The sequence below is a fragment of the Lodderomyces elongisporus genome, chromosome 3 (genome assembly GCF_030384665.1).
Source record: "Lodderomyces elongisporus chromosome 3, complete sequence".
Taxonomy (NCBI): Eukaryota; Fungi; Ascomycota; class Pichiomycetes; order Serinales; family Debaryomycetaceae; genus Lodderomyces; species Lodderomyces elongisporus.
The window spans coordinates 1,518,886-1,541,614 of record NC_083675.1 but is presented as its reverse complement, the minus strand read 5'-3'; the positions used below and the strand labels follow the sequence as shown (position 1 = coordinate 1,541,614).

General features: G+C 36.1%; 9 protein-coding genes across 9 annotated transcripts; 4 read left to right on the top strand and 5 right to left on the bottom strand. All coding sequences in view use genetic code 12, as the record gives it.

The window, feature by feature from the left end:
- Nucleotides 1-1,996: 1,996 nt before the first annotated feature.
- SPE4 (Spermine synthase) lies at nt 1,997-3,055 on the top strand (the record flags this gene model as incomplete). Its single annotated transcript, XM_001525421.2, has 1 exon — nt 1,997-3,055. The coding sequence occupies one exon, from the start codon at nt 1,997-1,999 to the stop codon at nt 3,053-3,055; it is 1,059 nt and encodes a 352-aa protein (XP_001525471.2).
- A 616-nt stretch (nt 3,056-3,671) lies between these two features.
- On the top strand, nt 3,672-5,699 carry PVL30_002894 (uncharacterized protein; the record flags this gene model as incomplete). Its single annotated transcript, XM_001525420.1, has 1 exon — nt 3,672-5,699. The coding sequence occupies one exon, from the start codon at nt 3,672-3,674 to the stop codon at nt 5,697-5,699; it is 2,028 nt and encodes a 675-aa protein (XP_001525470.2).
- Nucleotides 5,700-5,901: 202 nt separating this feature from the next.
- Nucleotides 5,902-8,430, bottom strand: ECM25 (Divergent CRAL/TRIO domain; the record flags this gene model as incomplete). Its single annotated transcript, XM_001525419.1, has 1 exon — nt 5,902-8,430. The coding sequence occupies one exon, from the start codon at nt 8,428-8,430 to the stop codon at nt 5,902-5,904; it is 2,529 nt and encodes an 842-aa protein (XP_001525469.2).
- A 1,146-nt stretch (nt 8,431-9,576) lies between these two features.
- On the top strand, nt 9,577-12,564 carry RPN1 (proteasome regulatory particle base subunit; the record flags this gene model as incomplete). Its single annotated transcript, XM_001525418.2, has 1 exon — nt 9,577-12,564. One exon carries the CDS (start codon nt 9,577-9,579, stop codon nt 12,562-12,564), a length of 2,988 nt encoding a protein of 995 aa, XP_001525468.2.
- A 229-nt stretch (nt 12,565-12,793) lies between these two features.
- On the bottom strand, nt 12,794-13,387 carry VMA16 (H(+)-transporting V0 sector ATPase subunit c''; the record flags this gene model as incomplete). The annotated part of the gene is made up of 1 exon (XM_001525417.1): nt 12,794-13,387. One exon carries the CDS (start codon nt 13,385-13,387, stop codon nt 12,794-12,796), a length of 594 nt encoding a protein of 197 aa, XP_001525467.1.
- Nucleotides 13,388-14,439: 1,052 nt separating this feature from the next.
- PVL30_002890 (uncharacterized protein) lies at nt 14,440-16,255 on the top strand (the record flags this gene model as incomplete). The annotated part of the gene is made up of 2 exons (XM_001525416.2): nt 14,440-14,509; nt 14,619-16,255. The coding sequence occupies 2 exons, from the start codon at nt 14,440-14,442 to the stop codon at nt 16,253-16,255; spliced, it is 1,707 nt and encodes a 568-aa protein (XP_001525466.2).
- Nucleotides 16,256-16,372: 117 nt separating this feature from the next.
- On the bottom strand, nt 16,373-17,254 carry PVL30_002889 (uncharacterized protein; the record flags this gene model as incomplete). The annotated part of the gene is made up of 1 exon (XM_001525415.2): nt 16,373-17,254. One exon carries the CDS (start codon nt 17,252-17,254, stop codon nt 16,373-16,375), a length of 882 nt encoding a protein of 293 aa, XP_001525465.2.
- Nucleotides 17,255-17,727: 473 nt separating this feature from the next.
- On the bottom strand, nt 17,728-18,401 carry FPR2 (Peptidyl-prolyl cis-trans isomerase fpr2; the record flags this gene model as incomplete). Its single annotated transcript, XM_001525414.2, has 2 exons — nt 17,728-18,128; nt 18,317-18,401. 2 exons carry the CDS (start codon nt 18,399-18,401, stop codon nt 17,728-17,730), a joined length of 486 nt encoding a protein of 161 aa, XP_001525464.2.
- A 645-nt stretch (nt 18,402-19,046) lies between these two features.
- PVL30_002887 (uncharacterized protein) lies at nt 19,047-20,279 on the bottom strand (the record flags this gene model as incomplete). The annotated part of the gene is made up of 1 exon (XM_001525413.2): nt 19,047-20,279. One exon carries the CDS (start codon nt 20,277-20,279, stop codon nt 19,047-19,049), a length of 1,233 nt encoding a protein of 410 aa, XP_001525463.2.
- Between the last annotated feature and the right edge of the window lie 2,450 nt (nt 20,280-22,729).

Here is a 22,729-nt window from a genome sequence, read left to right as displayed (position 1 = left end):
CTAATCTACATTAAATTAATAAAAAAAAAGGGACAGTGTTTTATAGTCTATATTTATAAAATTTTACCAATTGAGAATTGGCAACCAATGTGATTCTTAGAGTCAAAAACAGGGAACAAAAAAGAAGGGTAGTGTATTTGTGTCTAATTCAATGCGGGGAGGAGTTAAAACTAAACAGAACGAGAAAGAGAGAGAGAGAGAGAGAGAGAGAGAGAGAGGAAGAGAAAGAGGAAGCAGATTGTTAAATTAGTGGCAGTAGAAGTAAGTAACAAACGTACATACATTTTCCTCCACTCTTTCACTTTTTGTTTTGAACTCACTTTCCCCCTCCCCCCACACTTTCGCTTATACAAATAATAGTTAATAACTCCGTTTGACTATCTCTTCCCCCCCCCCTCTTCTTCTTCTCCACACTACAAAGAAATATACATATATATATATACATATTCTAGTTCAAAACATCTCGCCAAGGACTTCCCCGATATCAAAGACACAACTCAAAAAAATACCGGAAAAAAAACAAGTATTAAGAACGGATAAATTATGTTCACCAGAGATTAAAACTAAAAAAAAAAAGAAAACAGCAAAGCCCTCCACGTGTTCCCTAACAACCTTGGATTATACAAATAACGTTGTGGTTAGGTAACTTGGTATTTTAGATTGAACAAACTGATTTGTCATTGGTTATACTGAATATATGATATATATATACATATGTATATATATATATACTAATTAAACTTGTCAATCACTAACGGTTTATGGTAAAAGTCTAGGTCCTAAAAATTTAAAGAGGGAAAAAAGAAAAAGGAATCCGCATTACAGCTCGTCTTTATAGTACTACTTCACATACATAAAACATAGGGAACTTGATTTCAACAAGTTTGACCAAAGGAATAAGAAATATAAAAAAAACAAAAAGGCAAAAAGATAAAAACCATTAGTGACATCCTTTGCTTTGCAAACTGGAGACAGAACAACCTTTACATATATATATATATATTACTATCGTACTTGCTCTTCTCTTGTTTCACAAATTATATATCTCATTGCTTTCTTTCAAAGAAAACCTCATTTATTTGATCAGAAATCAAACCAATAAAATAGTACAATAAAAAAATGCGTATTAATTAAATGTGTCAAAAATGATACTTAATAACAACAACAATAATAGTCATTACAAGTTTTTTAGTAACTTATTAACTTAGTAGTAATTCAAACAGATTGAAAAAAGTCACAAATTATACTTTTCCTTGTCTAACACTCTCCTACCTATCCTAGCACCACCACGACGAGCACCACGAACGCATCAAGTATGAGTGTTGTACCTCTCTCAATTTGTGTGCATGTCTAATGTCACAAGACTTTTGCTTACATAAATTGGTCCCTAAGTTACAAAATCGGAGTATATTGTGTGCTAAACTTATTTTAATATGTGTATTTCTTTTTCTCTTATTTTATAACAAGAGCCAGAGAGAGACAGAGAGAGAGAGAGAAAAAAAATTAATAAGTGAAAAAAAAGACAAAGAACCAACCTGCGCTGGAACCAAAAAACAAAAAAAAAAAAAAAATTTACCTCTTTACCCATCTCCGGAATAATTTGTAAATTATTCTTCATATATACATTTTTTTTTATTCTAATTTTCTCTCAACAATTAGCCTTGTTTCTTTACATACATTGCAAACATCATCAGAAGATTCACAAATAATGAGTCTTACATAAGTCAAGGGAAATCAATATTCACTACTTAATACCAAACCATAGTTACGACACGATCAAGAGAGCTGATAAATATTCTATAAGCTACATATGCTAATACAAAACTAAACACTATTTCTTTCCACAGTTTCTTTCTATCTCCCTCCACTATTTGTCTTTATTTTTTTATCATTATTGTTGTTCTTATTTTTGATTTGTTTTTATTTTTTTTTTCAAAAAGAAAAATAAATTACAATACATAAGCTAAAACAAAACAAATACAATATACAAATTACAATGACAAAGGCATTCACGATGAGCCCATCGGTAGCAGAAACAGGCGCATCAACAATTGTTGCACAAGACATCGATCTTGAAACTTTTCAACACGATACCATAACCTACCATGCAAACGATAACACATACTGGTTTTACGAGAAATCAAAAGAGTCTTTCCCCGGACAAGCATTCGGTCTTGAAGTTTCAAAGATACTATACCACACCAAGTCTGAGTTTCAAGATATCCTAATCTTCGAGTCAAAGACATTTGGGAATGTTCTTATTCTCAATGGTATTATACAATGCACGGAGAAGGACGAGTTTGCCTACCAGGAGTTGATCACTCACATCCCAATAATGTCACATCCGAACCCCAAAAAAGTGTTGGTCATTGGCGGTGGTGATTGCGGAGTCATTAGAGAACTTGTGAAACACGTTGGAGCTAGTAGCAGTAGTAATGGTGTTGTTGACGACGACGATGAAGAAAATAATACTGGAGCCCAAGAAGGAATCATAGACTCAATAACAATGGTGGAGATTGACGATATGGTTATCAAGCTCCTGACCCAGTTTCTTCCACAAATGGCCAAATACCATAATCACCCAAAAGTCAATCTAATTATCGATGATGGGTTCAAGTTTCTTCGCGAAACAACTGAAAAATTTGACGTTATAATCACAGATTCGTCCGATCCAGAAGGACCAGCAGAAGAGTTTTTCCAAACAAATTATTTTAAACTATTATCCAACTCATTGAATCATGACGGGATTGTCATCATGCAGTCACTGGAAAATATCTGGCTTGAGCTCAAGTACCTCAAAGAGTTGATTCAAAAGGCCTCAAAAGTATTTGATAATGTCAAATATTGCCAATGTTATATGCCAAGCTACACATCGGGACAATTGGGACTAATTGTGGCAACAAACAACAAAAATGTGGATCTCACTCAACCTTTAAGAACATTCGATAGGCACAAGGAGTCACAGCTATTCAAGTACTACAATCAAAGAGTACACTCCAACTCGTTTGTACTACCGACATGGGCCGATGACTATTTAAATGGTGGGAATAAATAAGGCCCTTTTTTTTTAATAGTGAGGTATAAATAAACATGCATCTGCATTTTATTCATGTATTAATAATATAAGAATTCATAGATTCTACTCCACTCTTGCATCTATTAAAATAAAAAATCTCAAGTAATTGAAAAGGTAGAAGACATGGTAAAGCGCACCTTAATAGTAATTGATTATACAGCATTATATAGAATTATATAGAATTATATAGCATTATATAGCATCACATAGAATTATACAGCATAGTACAGCTTAATTTGAACAATGCTTAGAACTATTCATGGTAGTGTACGTTTGGCTAAATAATTCACCAATTGTCAACTTTTGCACGAACACAATACCTCCTTCTCTCCTTTTTTTTTTTTTTTTCTCTCTCACTCTCTCCCTCTCACTCTTTTTCTCACTCTTTTGTTGTTGTTTTTTTGAACACTTCAACACAACCTTTTTCTTTGCTACCTCACACACCCCTCACGTAAACAAAACATATACTAACAACAAAGGTTGTGTACCGGTATCCAAAGAGTAGTGTATTCTTTAACCACGGTTGCAAAAAGTTGAGAGACCTCCCACTACCTCTACAACTTCCCTATTAAGCCAAACAAAATAATACCAAGCCATGTCTCTTCAAGAGGACGATTTCACTAGCAACATAGATGAGCAATTGTTGAGCAGTGTTGACCCGCATGGTGTCAAGTTGAAATTGGAAGAAATCGCCCATGCTGCAGCCCTTAGCTCTCAAAACTCACAACAACACAGTCCCGAGGCATCTGCTGCACAGTTTGATGCAGGTGCTTTGCAAACCCAACATCAGCATCAACACCAGAACCAAGACCAGGACCAGATTCAAAATCAAAACCAAAACCTAAACCATAATCAAAACCAGGATCAAGAGCAAGAACATGATCAAAAGGCATCAAGGAGGAATAGAATATCATCAAAGGAAAAAAATGTGGTCAATGCTGCTAATCAAGATGATTTCAGACAATTCCAATTGCAACAACAACTTCAGCTTCAGCAGCAACAACATCACCAGCAGCAACAGCAGCAACACCAACAAATTGAACAAGATTTCAACAGACAGCAACAACAGCAACTTCAACATCATGCTCAACAACAGGCCGTTGCTGCCGTAGGCTTAAACAATTACACCCACTCACAGCAGCATCAACAGCAACAGCAACAGTTTCAGCATCATCAACAGCAGCAACTTCAGCATCATCATCAACATCAACATCAACATCAACATCATCAAATACCTGAATTGCAAGGACCAACAGCAGAAGAATTATCAGAATACAACATTCAGATTCCGGAGCCTATAATTGATGCAAAACTGAAGATTTTCCCTGTTACTGAGAACACAATTACTGCAGAAGGTAACTTAATAACACGCCCATATCCCGAACAAATATTCAATGATCGTGATGGCTTGAATGAGTTTATTGCTGAATTTGCTAGGGACAATGGATTTGGTATTGTTATTGCCCATTCAAATAAAAAGGCCATATACTATACTTGTGAGTTGGGCGGTCGTTACCGTCATAAGAAGTCCAAGAAAATTGATGTGTCAAAACAGATTGATGTTGGTGATGGTTACATGTTGGACCCAGATACAAAGACCAAAAAGTTGAAATGTCCATTTTCGATGACCGCCAGTTTCAAAAAGTCCACAGGAATGTGGACCTTGCGCACAACATGCAACGAACACAACCATCCGCAGTTGGACCCATTACTGAATCATCCGATGTTGCGCAAACGCAGCGATGAGCTCAACTTGGTCATCTTGGAGTTGTACAAGTTGGGAACAAAACCTTCTCACATCGAATCTAAGATCAGAAGCCAATACCCCGATGTAATGATCAAGCGTGAAGATATATATAACGAGATTAGAGGGTACAAGAGGAAATTGAAGAAGCAAACATCAAGGTTTGGGTTCAATAATCCTTCAAGAATTGCTAATGCCCAATATAGAAAAAAGGCGGCACAGCAAGCTGCAGCTGCAGCAGCAGCGGCGTCGGCGGCAGCTAACGCTGTCGTTGTTGGTGGAGAAGTAGGAGCTCACGGCACAGGCTCTAGTGCGCCAGATAATAATCCTGGAGTTGTTGATTTACCAAGCAGTAGTAATAATGACGCAAGTGACCAGGTCTCTGGTTTAAGTCTGGGTGTTTCAGGAGTTCAAGGTACTAATGAAGTTGACCCTGTAGCCGCAGTCACTGCTGCTGCTAATGCAAACGCATTTTTACAAGGAGATGGTCAAGAGCTTCAATATGATCCTTACCAACAACACCAACAACACCAACAATTTCAGCCCCAACAGCTGCATCAACAGTCACAACAGCAACAGCAGCAGCAGCAGCAACAAGAACAACAAGAACATCAAGAACACCAAGAACATCAAGAACTTTCGCAATCAACAAATCAACAGCAACAACAGCAACAGGAAGAATTTCAGCGACAATTTGTTGCTGCAACACAGCTTGATGAACAACAGTATCAACAATATCAACAACATCTACAGGAGCATGGCTTGCAAGATAACGATAACGCAGCTACTGCTGCCGCAATAGCTGCTGCGCGCCACCATTATGCGGATTCCGCAGACTTGTCCATGGACAATATTGATAGCCGATTAGTTGGAGAGTAAAACAATTATGCAAACGAAATGATGAATATAAAAAAAGGACCTATATAAAAAGAAAGGAAAAAATTGTATATATATGTACATCTGAGTTTGATTTTTTCAGCCACCACTGTTTTAATAATAAATGCTAATTTTTTTTTATCGCCTTCTTTCAAACACTTATTGAGACTTAAAACAAAATCTTTTAAAATATTATATGCGGAATCTACATGCTTTGTAAAATTTGCATACCTTCGCATCTCTCTTCGAAAAGCTTGGCCAATTGTGACACTTTACGACCACGAATCACTGGCTTTTTAACGGTCACACCAGATGATTCGTTCTCTTGTGAATTGCAATGAGCATCACTCTGTTCGTTTGGTGAATTGCCTGCGATAGGCTTAATGTTGAAATTAGATTTGGATTGTAAATTCTTTGATGCAGCTGTGGTGGTAAAATGGTATTTCTGTGGTGGGAATTGCAATTGCAAATTTGATTCGTTTGACAATGTTTGGTTTGTAGTAGCTTTTTGTGATTTACTCAATGATGCTGATATGGATGCAGATGTAGATGTCAATGTATCTTTAGACTTAAGAATATTTGTAGATATATGGATGTTTTCCTTTCCAAGTGAGTCAAAGGTATTATTGTTAGACGCAGGCTCTGCAGTAGAAGCTTTTGAAGATCTTTCATTTTTGTCCATACTTGGTAATATCATTGAATTTTCATCATTTGATGAGTCTGAAGAATTCACTTTAAGCTGCTGTTGTTTCTGATCTTCTTGTTTCTCCACTTTCTCGTCTTCGCCAACTGGTTTCTTATTCAAAAATGACAGATCATCTTTTACATGCGAACCTGTAACCTTTGTTTTGTTGTGGTTATTCCCCTCGTTAGCAAATTCTGCCTGCGCAATACGTGGTGATTCCGTCTTTTTTGGAGACAAGCTTCGTTCTCTTTGCTTCCGAGGTATAGGAGGTAGCAGAGTAGTACTGATAGAAGACGTAGCTGACTCCGCCTCGGATTCTCTCCTAGCAGGTAGTTGCGGTGCTACTGGTGGTGCTAGTGGCGGCAAAGACATAGGGTCGGGATCTTTGGCGAGTCTCCTCTTGGGCACTGGGGGCTTTTTGCTTGGTGAAGTACTGCGAGACCTTCTTTCAGGTAATGGTGGCTGGTAGACATCTTCATCATTATAATTGTGTGCAGTCCTTGAATCATGCCTGTTAGGATGTTGTGTCGTTTGATCCAGAGTCAAATCTTTGGTGAATATTGACGCGTTATTGTTTGGGATAACATCCGTTTCCTCTCTGTTTTCTTCGACCCTTAAGCTAGAGTCTTCTTTTAATATCGTATTAGTATTGAAAGCAATTCTTGTCTCATCGTCATTGCTTTCATCTTCAAAAGTCATTTCATATGTTGTGTCATAAGCATTTTCTTTCGAATTGCTGCTGTCGTTGTTACTGTTGGAGTCCTGCTCGTTTTCATAAATTATTTGCTCAACAGATGGATAGTCAAAAAAATCTTTGAGTTGTTGCCAGTGATTCATAACATTTTCAATAAACTGCTGAAGAATCTGTGTTTCTTTTACATCTGACGAAGCTTTGTGCGATAAGCAATAAACAACGCTTTTAGAAATGGTGGCTGGTGTATGCTTTGATGTTTCTCGATATACCAAAAGCAGATGCAAGCAGTCGAAAAACTGAATTAAGAATTGATCATAATTTTCCGTTTGCAGAGAATGTTTGTGACTTTCTGTTATTTTTAAAAGAGCATTTTTAGTATATTCTAGATCATCCCCAAGGGGTAATCTTAACTGCTCCCAAGGTAGTAGTGGATGAGGAAGCTCCAGTAAGATGCGTTTGAAAACCGTTGTGATGCTGTACAAGTCCCAGTCATTGATCCAAATGACTTGGTTTCTGCAAAGACAGTCGTACAAGATTGCAATGTTTGCCTTTTTACCAGGTTTGTAAAATACAAATTCGAGTTTGTAGCAATTAGAATTGATAATGTTGAAAATTTGATACAAGTGGTGATAAAATAAAGTATGACTTTGAGGTGATAATGTCACATATGGGTTGATGATGGGAGTCACCTTCATTGAGAGCTGGATAGATTCTTCCAATTGCATATTGTATTTATATATGTTGAGTGAGATCTTCAATTTAGTGATATCAAGGTATTCGCTTAATTGGCTTAACTTTGAACAATGAATTACAATGGTCTGTCGGTTGCTTCCTCCATTAGACTCTGATATTGAAACTGGCATTGAAGCTGGCATTGATACAGCCACATTAGCGGACCCAATGAGTCCTGCTGATTCAGCAAGTTGGGTTGACTGAATTGACTGCTTTACCTGCGTTGTAGGATCCAACACAAATGTATCCAAAAGCTTATTTAAGTTAACCAAGTTCTTCTTTGTATAATTGTAATTATGCAATACAGATGTTATGGATTTGATAAACCAACTGTCATGAACCAAAAAGATCTTGACCAAATTTTTCAAATTGTACCCGCTGTCATTATCAATCAGCATAAAAGTTTTGATGAACTTTAAACCCCAAACCCAGCTGATTTTATTTAGACCGCTTGAGAACATCACAAGAACGTATGGTTTCAGTGGTAGACGCTGTAATAGGGTAGAAATGAGTTCATTATAGTCGATGACATCTGTAGGTGGTAAATAAGACGTGTCAAAAATATAGAGTGGATAGTTGGTGATTGGATCACGAACATCTGTGCTGTAAAAGATTCTTTCCATTTAAGTTGGCTCAATGCTTATCTATGTCTTATAACATATAGGATATATAAATTGTAAAAAAAAACCAGGGATCTTTATTTGCTGAAAGTCGGCTATAGTTGGATTTGTATATATTAAAAACAAAAAAAAAAAAACAAAAAATTAATAAAAAAAGGAATCGGCACCCTTTCCAAAAAAATAGGTGATTGAATTGATGCAAATTTCGCAAGCGTGAAGTTTGTTAAAGGAAAAAGTTGAATTATAAATGTAAACACCGAGTCAGGTTATAACTAAAAGAATGCAAACAAGAAAAAGTGGGAGCAAAAAAAGAAAAGAAAAAAAATAAGGAAAAGGGAAAGAAAAAGAGATCACGTGATATAGCACTATAAGATTTTTTTTTATTTGGGATTTACTTTCTCTCTTCATTTGAGACGTGTTGTTGGCACTATAAATTATAAAGAAACAGAGTTGAGTACAAGAGCCTTGTAAACGACTTTTCTTTGTTTACAAGTATACAAGTAATCTCACAATTGAAAATTATAGTAGTTAATTTATCAATTTGGGAATATGATGGGCTACAGAACAATAGGCATATGTGACTGCAGTTTTTTCACCCCGGTTTTTTAAACTTTCTTTTTACAATTTTTTTTTCAATTTATTTTCCGCTTTTTTTTCCACTGTTGTTATTGCTTTATAATATCAATTGACAAATTTCCATTATATATCTCATGCTCTTCTTCGTGACTATCATTGCTGTGTTCCTATACATGTTTAAGTTCATGAAATGTTGATCTCAATTGGTCTTTTTCTGGTAACTCTCTAATGAGTGATTCTCTCATTCTTGCAGCAAAATTACCCACATGGTAGTTGCCCCTGATTTGCCACTCTTCCTTAACGAAATCTCGCTCGCACACTCTAGTACTTGCACACTTCAGCACTAGCACATTGACTATTGACATTTGTGAATATTATCGCTGGGAGAAAGAAAGAAAAAAAAAACAAAAGGGTTACCAATACTTTGAAAGTTCATTCGCAATATCAACTTTGGCGCCACCATTTTTATTTCACTATTTTTTTTATAAGTTTCTTTTCTTTTCCATTTGAGATCAATCATCATTTTTATTTTTTCTTCTTTTTTAAGTTTTAAAAAATAATATCTATTGAAAGATGGCACCAATCCAGGATCCACCAAAGGAGAAAGTAAGAAAGACATCAGAGTCTACACAACCAACCAAGGATGCACAAACAAAAAAAATCAAAGAAAGCGAGGAAGAGCTTTCTGAGGAAGATCAACAATTGAAAGATGAGTTGGAATCATTGGTGGAGAAGCTTACAGAGTCTACAAGCCAAGATGAGAAGATATATAGTGGTATTCTCGATTCCTTGAAAAAGCACATTCAAGAGTCAACAACTTCAATGACAGCTGTGCCCAAACCATTAAAGTTTTTAAGACCTCACTATCCAGCATTGACAAAGCTCTATGACGATTGGTCTGAGAAATTACTGCATGATAATGCAATTGTGACAAAATTGGCAGACATTTTGTCCATTTTGGCAATGACATATTCAAATGAAGGACAAAGAGAATCACTAAAGTATCGATTGTTGTCCAACGACGATACACTTGCAGACTGGGGTCACGAATACATGCGTCACTTGGCATTGGAGATTGGAGAATCTTATCAAGAGAACTTGGGCTTAGACGAGGTATTAATTGCAAAATTGGTCAAGTTGGCATTAAAAATTGTTCCATTTTTCTTGAAACACAACGCAGAGACTGATGCTGTTGATCTTCTTTTGGAGATTGAGTCAATTGAAAAGTTGGCTCAATTTGTTGACGACAACACTTATGCGAGAGCATGTCTTTACGTCACAAGTGTGGTTCCTTACTTGGCGCCACCAGATGACTTGGCATTTTTAAATACTGCATTCAGTATTTATTTGGCCCATGGCGAACTAACTCAAGCTTTAACGATTGCCATCAGGTTGGATGACCATCAATTGATCAAGCAAGTTTTTGATTCTTCGAAAGACAAGTCAGTACACGAGCAGTTGGGATTTATCTTATCGCAGCAGAATAGCAGTTTCAAACTTCCTGATGAAGACCAAGAGGTCCAAGACACAATCAGTAATGTTAAATTAGCCGATTATTTCCAATACTTGACAAAGGAACTCAATCTTCTTGATCCAAAAGTTCCAGAGGATATTTACAAATCGCATTTGGAAAACTCCAAGTTTGGTTTAGGTACTTCAGGTTCCATTGATTCCGCCAAGCAGAACTTGGCCGCTGCATTTGTTAACGCTTTTGTCAATCAAGGGTTTGGAAAAGATAAATTGGTTCAGACGGATGAAGATAACAAATCCTGGATTTATAGGACAAAAGGTAAAGGTATGGTTTCCACTACTGCATCTCTTGGTGCTCTTAACCAATGGAATGTCAATGAAGGTTTGCAAGTATTGGATAAATTTACGTACTCTGAGGATCAAGAGGTGAAAGCAGGTGCTTTGCTTGGTACAGGTATTGTATCCGCCAATGTCCACGACGATGTTGATGCGGCTCTTGCATTGTTGCAAGAATATGTCAATGACCCTAATAAGCTTTACCAAACTTCTGCTATAAATGGTCTCGGAATTGCTTATGCAGGATCTGCAAATGAAGAAGTCTTGGATTTGCTACTTCCATTGGTGTCCGATTTGGATACATCTTTGGAAGTATCGTGTCTTGCTGCATTAGCTTTGGGCCATACATTTGTTGGCACTTGTCATGGTGACATTACATCAACTATCTTACAAACCTTGCTTGAAAGAGATTTCACACAATTAACAAACAAATTTATTAAATTTATGGCATTGGGGTTGGGTCTCTTGTACATGGGCAAGACTGAGCAAGTGGAAGATGTATTGGAAACCATTGATGCTATTGAACATCCAATCAGCAAGACATTGAAGGTTTTGGTAAACATTTGTGCATATGCAGGTACTGGAAACGTGTTGCAAATCCAAGCTCTTTTGCAAATGTGCACTACCAAGCCAAAGAGTCAATTAGATGAAGAAACGAAATTATCTCAATCCGAAGAAGACCAACAAAAACAAGATGGTGATGTTGAAATGGAAGACGCCGAAGTTGTTGAAGGTGCTAACAGTACTGAAAGTGCCGAAAGTGCTCAAGGCTCCAAAAATAGAGCAACCAATGGCAATAGTAATTCTGGTAATGCGGAAGGTGTGCAACTGGGCGATGCCAAATCTGAAATCAAAAAAGAAGAGCACAAGAGTGAAGAAGGCAATGATGGTGCCGACGATGATGATGATGATGATGAAGCCGAAATTGATGAAGACGATGAACTTTACCAAGGCATAGCCGTGCTCGGTTTGGCTTGTATTGCTATGGGTGAAGATATTGGGCAGGATATGTCATTACGTCATTTTGGACACTTGATGCACTACGGAAACTCTTTGATCCGTAGAGCAGTACCGTTGGCTATGGGTTTGGTATCTGTTGCTAACCCGCAAATGAAAGTGTTTGAGACGTTGTCTCGTTACTCGCATGATCCTGATTTGGAAGTAGCTCAAAACGCAATTTACTCCATGGGTTTGGTTGGTACTGGTACCAACAATGCTAGATTGGCGCAATTGTTGAGGCAATTGGCATCGTACTATATCAAATCTCCAGATTCCTTGTTTATGGTGCGAATTGCACAAGGTTTGTTGCATTTGGGTAAAGGAACCTTGACCTTGTCGCCTTATAATTTGGAGCGTACGGTATTGTCTAAGACCTCCTTGGCCTCTTTGTTGACTGTTTCAGTTGCATTACTCGATCCAAAAGCGTTTATACTCAATGATACAACAACTGAAACCTCACATGAGTTATTGTACTACCTTACACCAGCGGTAAAGCCTAGAATGTTGGTGACTGTGGATGAGAAGTTGGAACCATTGAGAGTTAATGTCAGAGTTGGTCAGGCAGTTGACGTTGTTGGTCAGGCAGGTAAGCCAAAGACCATCACTGGATGGGTCACTCAAGCAACACCAGTTTTGTTGAATCATGGTGAGCGAGCGGAACTAGAAAACAGTGAAGAGTGGATAAGTCTAAGCAATGCTCTTGAAGGTATTGTGATTTTGAAAAAGAATCCAGAGTTTATGGAAGTAGATTCATAAAGGTTTATAAGATTTTGTAAACATTTAGAATAATAGAGCCAACAGCTAATAAGGAATAAGAGAAAACGTGATACAATTGCAAAACAAATTGCAATTCACGATTTACATTTTACAAAATACAAAAATAAGAATAAATATTCGTTTTTTTTTCGTCATTTTGACTTTTCTCTCTGTATTTGATTGCAACACACAATACCTCTTCTATCATCAGCTCTTTATTCATCTAGACTCAGCTAAACTCCTGAGCTTTACCGGTCATCAAAAGTCCCACAATCAAACCAAATAAACCCAAAACAGATCCAAAAATTTCCACCACCAAAATCTTGACAAACAATGCACTGTCTGCTGCATCTGAGATGGCAGCTGTGGAACCTGTAATCCCAACTGCAATACCGCAAATCAAGTTTGAAATTCCAACGGTGAGACCGGCCCAGAACAACGAGTATCCAGTGTATAAATTCTCCTTTGTGTACAACAAGTCGCTACTAACGCTGGTCAACTTTGAACTGAACACAATGGCCATGATCAATCCGTAGATGGCAACAACTTCACAAAAGATAATCGAGATCAAATTCTTTGTTGTAATTCGGGGTGCCTTGACACCAGCACCGATAATTGATGTTCCTGTGATAAATATACCCCATGCAGCTCCGACAACGGAAAAACCTATGCATGATGCGATACCTAATGATGCCCACATGTATGGAGATGTGCTTTCTAGAAATTCACCAACATTAAAGGATTCACCTGAGCCGGTAAAGAGCATGTAACCTCCCACCGTCAATAAAGACGTAATCACCAATGCTGAAGATGTATACGACATGACGAACGAATTGATATACGTAAATTAGACTGGATATACTGTGTATGGTATTGCTGAAGTGTATAAAAATAATGCTTTCCAAAGACGTGCACTTGTGCTTGTGTTGGTTTGTGTTGGTGTGTGTGTGGGTGTTGAGAGTGGAATCGTTGAAAGATCAATCAACAGTTTGAAGATGTTTGCTTGTCGAGGCGATAACAATTGAGTCTAAAATTGTTGCTGACGACTGCTACCTTCTAGACAGTTAAACTCATAATATGCGCTCGCTGTTAGTACATGGAGGAAAAAAAAAGGAGGAGGAGGAGCAAGAAGAAGAAGAAAAAAAAAATAATCAACAAAATGTTGGTCTTGCGCACACGCATACAAACACAGACTTGTAGATGGAATGTTGGCTGCAAAACCTTTTTTTTTTTGACCAAAGAAGAGGAAGAATAACAACAATAGCAATAATAAGAAAAGTGGCAAAAATCAAAACAAGCCAGTCAATCTTATTTTCTAATAGACTTATATGATAGGAGTCTGCACTTCAACTCATACCTTTACAACTGGAACAAAGTATAGAAACAAAAATTCAGATCCATAACACAAATGTGTTAAAGTGTAGTAGCTATGAAAAGGATGGCTTACATTTCTTGTTTGTTTGATTGTTTTTTGTTTTCTCTTAAACCTAAATAATACTTCGCTATTGTTGGAAACAAAGGGGTAAAATCTGATTCTTTTTATGGAAAATATAGTAGAAAAGTAAATGTTGACCCAATTTGAGAAAGTACAACGTATCTGAAACTCATTGTGTGTGTGCGTGTGTGTGTATGTTTCTCTGTCATACTTTATTGAGGGTCAATGAACAAGATGTTGTTATGCTCACATTGGCTGCAAAAGCTCAAATATATACATTTACTTTAAGTTATACACGGAAACTATTACACACATATAGAAAAGCATACGTTTAAAGTTGATTTTACAGGTGTATAAATAGGGAAACAAATGTCCTTTTAATCTTTGCCAAAAAGGAAAACACTTTCTCTTCAAAAAAACGTTTTAACAAACATCCAAACATGAATCCATTTTTGATAATACTTTTAAGCTCTTTCACACAAATTGCAACTGCCTTGCAAGAGAAAACAAGTATGTATTAAGCTGTGAATTATAGTAAATTTCACGTTATAAATCACATATGTATATATATTTATATATATATTTATAAAAATAAGTACTAACGCTAAACTTTGAGCAGAACAAATAAAACATGATGAACTTGTGAATGCAAACGCTGTGCAACCTTTAGCTGATGTTGCTTCAGATTCTCAGTTCTTTGGTGCTTGCAAACAAATGGAAAACTCACCAGGGTTTTCACAATTAAGTCTTGAACACCTGGATGCTGTAATTGATAAAGTTTTGAATGATGATGATGATGATGATGCTGTCGATAACAAGGTCAATGACATTGCCAGCGGCAATGTCAGTGACAATGTCAGTGACGAAGTCGAGGATGTCATTGGTGGTAAAGTCCCAGAAGAGAACCATCAATGTAACAAGCCGGAAATTCGTATCCATTCGATTGCGGACTTGAACACTATTGCTGAGTGCGAAACAATTACTGGTAATATCATCATAAGCGAATTCGGTTACCCCATAATCTCATTGGCTAACTTGAAAACCTTGAATGGTAACCTCACAATCTACAACTCGCCTGATTTGATCAGAGTAGAGAGTCCTGAATTGTGTAATATTTTTGGATGGTTCAATTTATATGAGTTGCCAGCATTAACGCTTATAGGTCTACCAAATTTGAAAACCCTTTTGGGCATCAGTTGGGAGATTTTACCATTGTTGAGTAATGTGCAATTTAACAACAAAATTCAAGGATTGGAAAGTATTATTATTTCGGATACTTCATTGACTGGTTTTTCTGGTTTTTTGACCAACGAATTGAAAGTCTTTGATATTAATAATAATAGATATATGGACCATATTGAATGCAATGTCGAGAAAATTTCAAAATGCTTCCATTTGAGCTCAAATAATAAGGATATCAAAGTTAGCTTGCCCAATTTGAAAGAAGTTGGTGAATTGAGTATTAACAATGTTGCAGTTTTACAATTGAATAGCTTGGAAATAGTTGATGGCTCTTTCAACTTACAAAATAACTATTTCTCACTGCTCAAGCTTCCTGAGTTGCAATACGTTAAGGGAACGTTGGATTTAACAAAGAATTCAAAATTGACCAGCATTGATTTCCCCAAATTGGAGGAGATTGGTGGCGGGTTGATGCTTATCAATAACAAGCAAATCACAAGAGTCGATTTCTTTCCAAAATTAAAGATGATTGGGGGTGCTTTGGAAATCACGGGTCCAGTTGAAGAAATCAAGTTCAAAACTTTGAAGTTGGTCAAGGGTAGCGCAATTGTTACTAGTACTTCACCAACATTTGATTGTGCCAAATGGTCGAAGCTGGATATTTTGCTTGCTGTTAGAGGCGGAAAAGTTGAATGCACTGACTACAACAATAACAAAGTTACTGCACGAACCAAAGAAGATGGCAGTATAGTTGATCTGTCTGAAGATGACAATGGTAAAAAATCAAAGGGTGATAAGAAAGGGGGTTCAATGAACCTGGATAAAAACACTCCAGGTTCTTCTTCTTCTTCTTCTTCTTCCTCATCATCATCTTCTTCTTCACTCAGGCAGCTGGGAGAAAAACAACAAGGAGATGACAATGACAATGAATACGACAATGAAAACGAAAACAACCAACATCATCAGATTGAACCTGTTGATAGTGGCTGCTTGAAACTTGCACCAAATATATTTGCAATTGCTTTTACAATTTTTACACAGTTCATGTTCATTACGTTTTATTCACTTTTTTAGCTAGTTAAATAAATAAAAAACCAAAAAAAGAAAAGAAAAAAAGAAAAAGGAAAAGTAGAGAAAGCGAAGAACACCTTCTCTTACTAATTAATTCATGCTTACATATATTCTTTTCAACTAACTTGTTGTTGATAAGTAGATATCGTGTTCATCAATGTACTTTGCCACCTCTAGAATCACATGTGCTCTCCACTTTGAATCGCCGTGACCTTGGGAAAGAATCTCTTTTCTAATACTCGAGCTGCTCAAGTTTGCAATTTCTTCATTCAAGCTGGGCAACATGAATATATTATTTGACCAATGGCTCGGGATATCTTCGTGCTTTCCACTTGAAATCTCTTTTACGTATCCTTCTTGTTGCGTTAAACTCTTTACAGCGTCGTGTCTCGTTAAGCAAAACAAATCCGTCTTCTTCATAAAGTTTTCCAAAGATTGTGAAAATTTATCCGGCAAGTAATATTTGGGGTCCAATATTCTCACCAAAGTGTCAAAACCAATCAAAAAAGTCAATTTGAAATCTGGTGTGACAATGTCTGGGAACTTTTCTTCGATATAGCTGATGATTGATAATGACTTATCAACAAACTTGGCATGATTTGTCAATCCAATTGAGATGTTTATGGGAAATCTTTTAGACAAGTCATTGGCCATCAATTGAATCATATCGAGTCTTTGCTCAAATACTTCCAATGGCAAGTGGTCTGTTTCTTTGTCGGCATTTTTCACTGATAGTAGCAAGAGCAAACTTTTGTTTTCGTTTGGTATATGATCGTAGTTTGAGCGCAACAGCTCTTCTACAAGAGCCGAGTGTCCTAAATGGGGTGGATTGAATGAGGAGTCCAACACACATACTCGTTGAGTATGTGGGGTAACAAATGCGGCTTGCTGTGTACTTGTATTACCACCACTACTGTTGCTAGATGCTAATGTTGAGTATATAATCGAAAAGTCGGCTTTGGAGGCAACAAACTCCCTCAATGCTTTTGAGAATTGTGACATCGAAAGTTTGTTTAAGAAAGTGGGAGTGGAAGTCGAAGTGGAAGTCGAAGTGGAAGTGGAAGTGAAATAAAAAAAAATGACACTCCAGTTATTTAGGGTTCAAAAGTGTTGCTTTTTGTTTTGATCATAAGTTTTTTGTTTATGTATAATAATTTTAAGGGGGTTTTGTAAAAGAAATAAAATAAAATAAAAATAAAAATGAAATAAAAAAAATAAAAAAATTGATCTCTCACTCTCTTTGATTTTTCTGATTTTACAAGTAGGTGCAAGGCTCCGTCATCGAAAGGTTCTTATTGTTCGCTACTATAGCTTTGAACAGGATAGAGTAGTATGCTAATTAACTAACATCCAATGTTATTAAAACTATACCCGAGCAGCTTAAACATTTTTCTTTGATTTTTTACCCTTTCCCTTTTTCTTTCCCCTATTTCTTTTCCTTTGCCTCTACTCGCTTGCAAAAAAACTTGATTTGCTTATAATTCATCTTTCTCGATTTCGCCTTTTGCATCGTCCTTCTTTCCTTCCTCATTGGCTTCATCCTCAACAGCCTGTTCTTCCTTGGGAACACCTGCAATGTCAATCAATTCAGTCTCAAAGATCAAAGCAGCTCCGCCCGGAATTGGACCAATACCGCGCTCACCATATGCCACGTTGTGATGACACCAAAGCGTACGTTTTTCACCAATACACATATCCAACAATCCTTCGTCCCAACATGTAATAACTTGTCCTGCACCAACAATAAATGGTAATGGAGTGCCTCTGTCGTATGAGCTATCGAATTTTGTGCCGTCTTCTAGTGTACCTTTGTAATGCACACTGATTGAATCACCCGGCTGGGTCTTGCGTGAACATTTAACTGATTTAGTAATATCTAAACAAATAAAAAGAAGGGAAAGGGAATTCAAGTTAGTATCATGCAATATTTGAAAAAAAAAAATAGAAGGAAAAAGAAAGAAAAAGTTGTGTGTGCTGGGTGGCTTGTCTTTGAGCCAAGTCTAAATTGACTAGTCGTCCGACCCATAAAAAAAAAAAAAAAAAGAGAGAAAAGGAATGACATACCAATTTTCAATTCATCAGGTGAGGCAGCTGCAAGAGCATATGTAATGGAAGTGGCCAATGCAATTATGGTTGATGTAAGCTTCATTGTGAGTTTTGTTTTTAATATTTGTTAGTTTTAATTGTGGCAATGTTTGGTTTGAATTTTAATAAAACGTGTAAATTTCACAATGTGCATTTATCAACAAAATTTTTGGGGACACATTGATCCACGAGCCGCAGATAAATGGTAAAGGAAAAAAAAAAAAGAGTAAATAGTATAACAAAAGAACAAAACGAAAATTAAAGAAATAAACAATTGTTCAAGAGGACTTTTTCCAAATTTCAATACAAAATTGTCCAATATTAATTGAATTTTAATGTCAATTCACTATTATACAAGTTATACATACATACCTATATATGTAATAATCGCTTTTTTTTATGTATTTATTTTTATTAATGTTACAGCATATTTTAACCAACTCCCCAAAATAAAGTTTTTCTCTTAAACAAGATTCCTTTTGAACTAAATGTGAAAAAAAGTGAATATAAAAAAAAAGAAGAAATCAAAAAAGTCAAACCTCAAAAGTCAAACTTCAAAAATCAAAAATAAGAATCCCCCAAATGAATATAGAATTAATAGTAATGTGTGTGTGCCCTGTGTTTACTTGTATGTGCAGATAATAGTACCAGGCATGCATCTGTGTGTGTGTGTGTTTTTTTTCTGTCCTCGTGCTCTCCTCATCTTTTTTTAAAAAATCCGGCGGCCGCATTCAAGCTCATCAAGGACCTCGTCGTCATCCTCCATAACGTCCAACATCTGGTATTTGGTAACGTCCCAACGGTGCCAGAATTTTCTAACATCATCCATGTCGTGTGATTCAATGTGATCCTGGAGAAACTCCTTTGATCTGATCAAACGTTGCTTCAAATTCATCAACTCCTTGTCATCGTCGTCACTGCAGTCAGATGCTAATGATGCTGGAGTGATGTAGCCATGCACCTCATCCTCGACATAAGTAGTTGCGTCGCAATATCTGGCCCAAGCTTCATCGATTGCACCAATAAGGTAGTCAAAACACCTTACTCTAGCGTTTCTATCTGCAATGGCAACTGAGTGGTTTACTGAATCACTCTCGTCTTGTTCATCATCATCATCATCATCATCGTCATCATCATCATCGTTGTTGCAAACGTTGTCATCATCATCGCCATCACCATCATCATCATCTCTGTCATTATTGCCATTGCCATTTCCTTCACGGTCAATAACATCATTGACACTGTCGCTGAAATCGCTTGACGCGAGCATCTTCTTGAGGCAAAGTTTGCTGCTAATTGGACTTGAAGCAATCTTGCAATCCAAATTCTCAATTTCATCCTCTGATTTTAAAATCTTGATTATTGATGATGCTGATGCTGAGCGATGGTGGTGGTGGTGGTGGTAGGTATTGTTATTGTTATTGTTGTTGTTGTTAAAATTGTTATTATTGCTATTATTGTATTGCATGTCCAGGAGGATACGACGAGACACGCTAAATGCCGGCTTAAAAGTGTCCAGTCTAATGTCTTCATCTTCGTCATCAGAGTATTTGGACATTGCCTTAACCAAGTCCAAGTTGTTTGAGAATGAGACTCTAGTGGATGCTCTTCTCTTTGCTCTTGCTTGGTCAGCATTGTAGCATGTTTGTTCATCTTCAGAGTCGTCGTCTTCAGATGACGAAGAGTAGTAGTAGTTGCTAGGAACTTTTCTGTTCAACAGGAACTGACTAGTGTGAGAGTCATTTGCACCTCCATCATTGGTGTTTCTAATGTTATCCAGAATTGGTTGCAAACAAATTCTCTTGTTTGGTGTTGATGGGTACAAAAAGTTGCAACTTCTCTTTGTGTTTCCATTTCTGGAATCACCTACACAAGATATTTGTGTCGGTGTCTTGGATGCAATGTCATTTTCAAAAGTGTATGGTTTGGGACATAAAGCCATATTGTCTGTCTGTCTGTCTGTCTGTCTGTTTCTTTCTTATTAGCAACAAAAATTAGTAACAAAAACAAAAGTCGTGTGATTTGGTGACTTTTTTTAATAGACAGAAGAAAAAAAAAGAAGGGGGTGGGGAAAAAAAAGAAAAAAAAAGGTCGTGTGAAATTGATTCAGCAAACAAATAAATCTAATCAACCAATCAAGGCGTCAGAATCTTCTCGTTCTTCTAAAGTAGTGAGAATTTTTTTTTCTTTTGTTTTTCTACTTTGGGTGGCAAATCTCACAAAGTATAGCACCTAAAAATTGACCAATAAAATCACTCCAAAAGAAGAAGAAGAAAAAAGCTCTTAGTGGAAACTGTGATTTATGATAGATAACAACTCAATTGTAGAAAGTAAAGCAACAATACCTCAGTTATCGTTGTTGTTGTTATGAATACTTGATGGTAATATTAGTGTGTGTATTTGGTGTATAGTGGTGGTGGTGGTTGGTGGTTGTTTGTTGTTTGTTGTTGGTTGTTTGTGTGGGCAGTATAGGATTTGTATGCTATTGCCTAACAAAAAAAAGTATGAATACTCAAATTTGGTTGGTTGAAAAGGAAGAAGGGGGGAGGAGAGTGAGAAGAAAAACAAAAAAAAAAAGGATGATGAACGGAAAGAAAAGAAAAAAGAAAAAGGAAGTTGAGGATGAAGAGGAGTAAAAAAAAAAAAAATGGATGACCTTTTTCTTTTTGTCTTTTTTTGTTTTATAAAGTGGAACACAAGAGCCTTTTGTAATCCTCTCTGTCTGAAAAAAAAAAAAAAAAGAGGACAGCGTTTTCTATTGTTATTCTTCTCAGTCAATTTTCTAAAGTGTCTGTATGCAGTATTTTATTGTAAAGTACACTACCTTTATCCGACACTTTTTTCTCTTCCCTCTTCTGCTTAAGTATATATATATATAAACTTATATACATTATTATCTTATGCTGCTTTGCTTTACTTTAGTTTCTATGGTGGACAAAATGTGCACTAGCAATCGAAGCAAAGAGAATAAAAATTATATGTAAAATATATATAATATAAATATATATTTTCTTTTGTTTAATTCAGAAACAACAATTGTTGCTAAACGATAAGGAAATAGGGGAAGGAGAGGGGATTAGTAGTATTAAGTAAAGTACATACTACTAGCACCAGGCGTAAGTGGTAAGAAGTATGTATGTTCTTTTATATATATGTATGTAGAGGTGCAAGTGTACACTACAACAACAGCAGGACAAGTATCAATGCTTTATTTTGTTTGTTTCTTCTTACTTTGTTAGTTTCCCACTTTCCTTATCTCCTACTTTCTACTTTCCAAAATGAAGTAGTAGAAAAAAAAAAGTTGGATTAGCCTGGGGAAAAATAATAAATAAATGTTATCACTTATCTACAATATAGAAGTGAATGAGAAGATAAACACTCTGTTTAGTAGAGTTTAGAATAGTAAAGGATACACTATAATCTAGAAAAAATGTCTGGTGTCTTAATTAAATACACTTGAAGCATGTCTTGATAAGAAAGACAGAGAAAAAAAAAAAAAGACAAAAAGTGTCTGAAACTGAAACGTTTTTGTAAACAACAGACACCAACAGAAATAGAAGGAGAAACAGAAACAGAAGAAGAAAAGGCAAGAGACGCTGTGGATGATAAGCATGGATTTGCAAAAGAGAAGGAGCAAGCTATAGGAAGAAAAGGGGGGAAGTAGTTCTTTATTCTTTATTTTATTTTATTTTATTTTAATTTAATGTCTGTTTTGAAGCATACAAATTCTTGTTTAGATTGTAGGAGAAATAATTATGCTGTCTGGAAATTCAATACAGACACAGACACAGACACAAGCACTATTTTTCTCTTTTTTTTTTTCCTCTATAATATTAATTTTCCTTTCTTGTAAAGGTTGTGTGTTTTTAGCTCTCTTTTTTTTTACTCTCAGTTTCAGTGTTGAAAAAGTAATTTTTTTTTTGTTATATTTTGTTTTGTTTTGTTTTGTTTTGTTTGCAAGAAACAAAAGATTGGAATTATGAATACTGTTGTTGAATATAGCCTGAATTTGGTATGTAAATGTGTGTATGAAATGATGAGTATCATACCTTTTACTATTTTTTTTTTTTTGATTTATTTATCTCTTTCCTTTACAAGAATTGGAATTACTTGATTGTAGTTGTATATCTAATCTACTTTTGGTTGTTTCTCTGATACATTGTAAACCTAATTTAAAGCAATGTTTGGAGTTGCCCAATTCATGTAGAATGTTTTCGCAGCAATTTCACACCAAAAAAAAAAAGAAAAAATGTAAGAAAAAAAGGAAACGTCTTACAACAATTGCTCACTCATTCAATTCAAGTATACACTCTCATTACAACATAGCATCTCTCTCTCTTTTAAAGTGTACATACACATTAATTAATCCATCCTTAAACATCTAAGATAGAA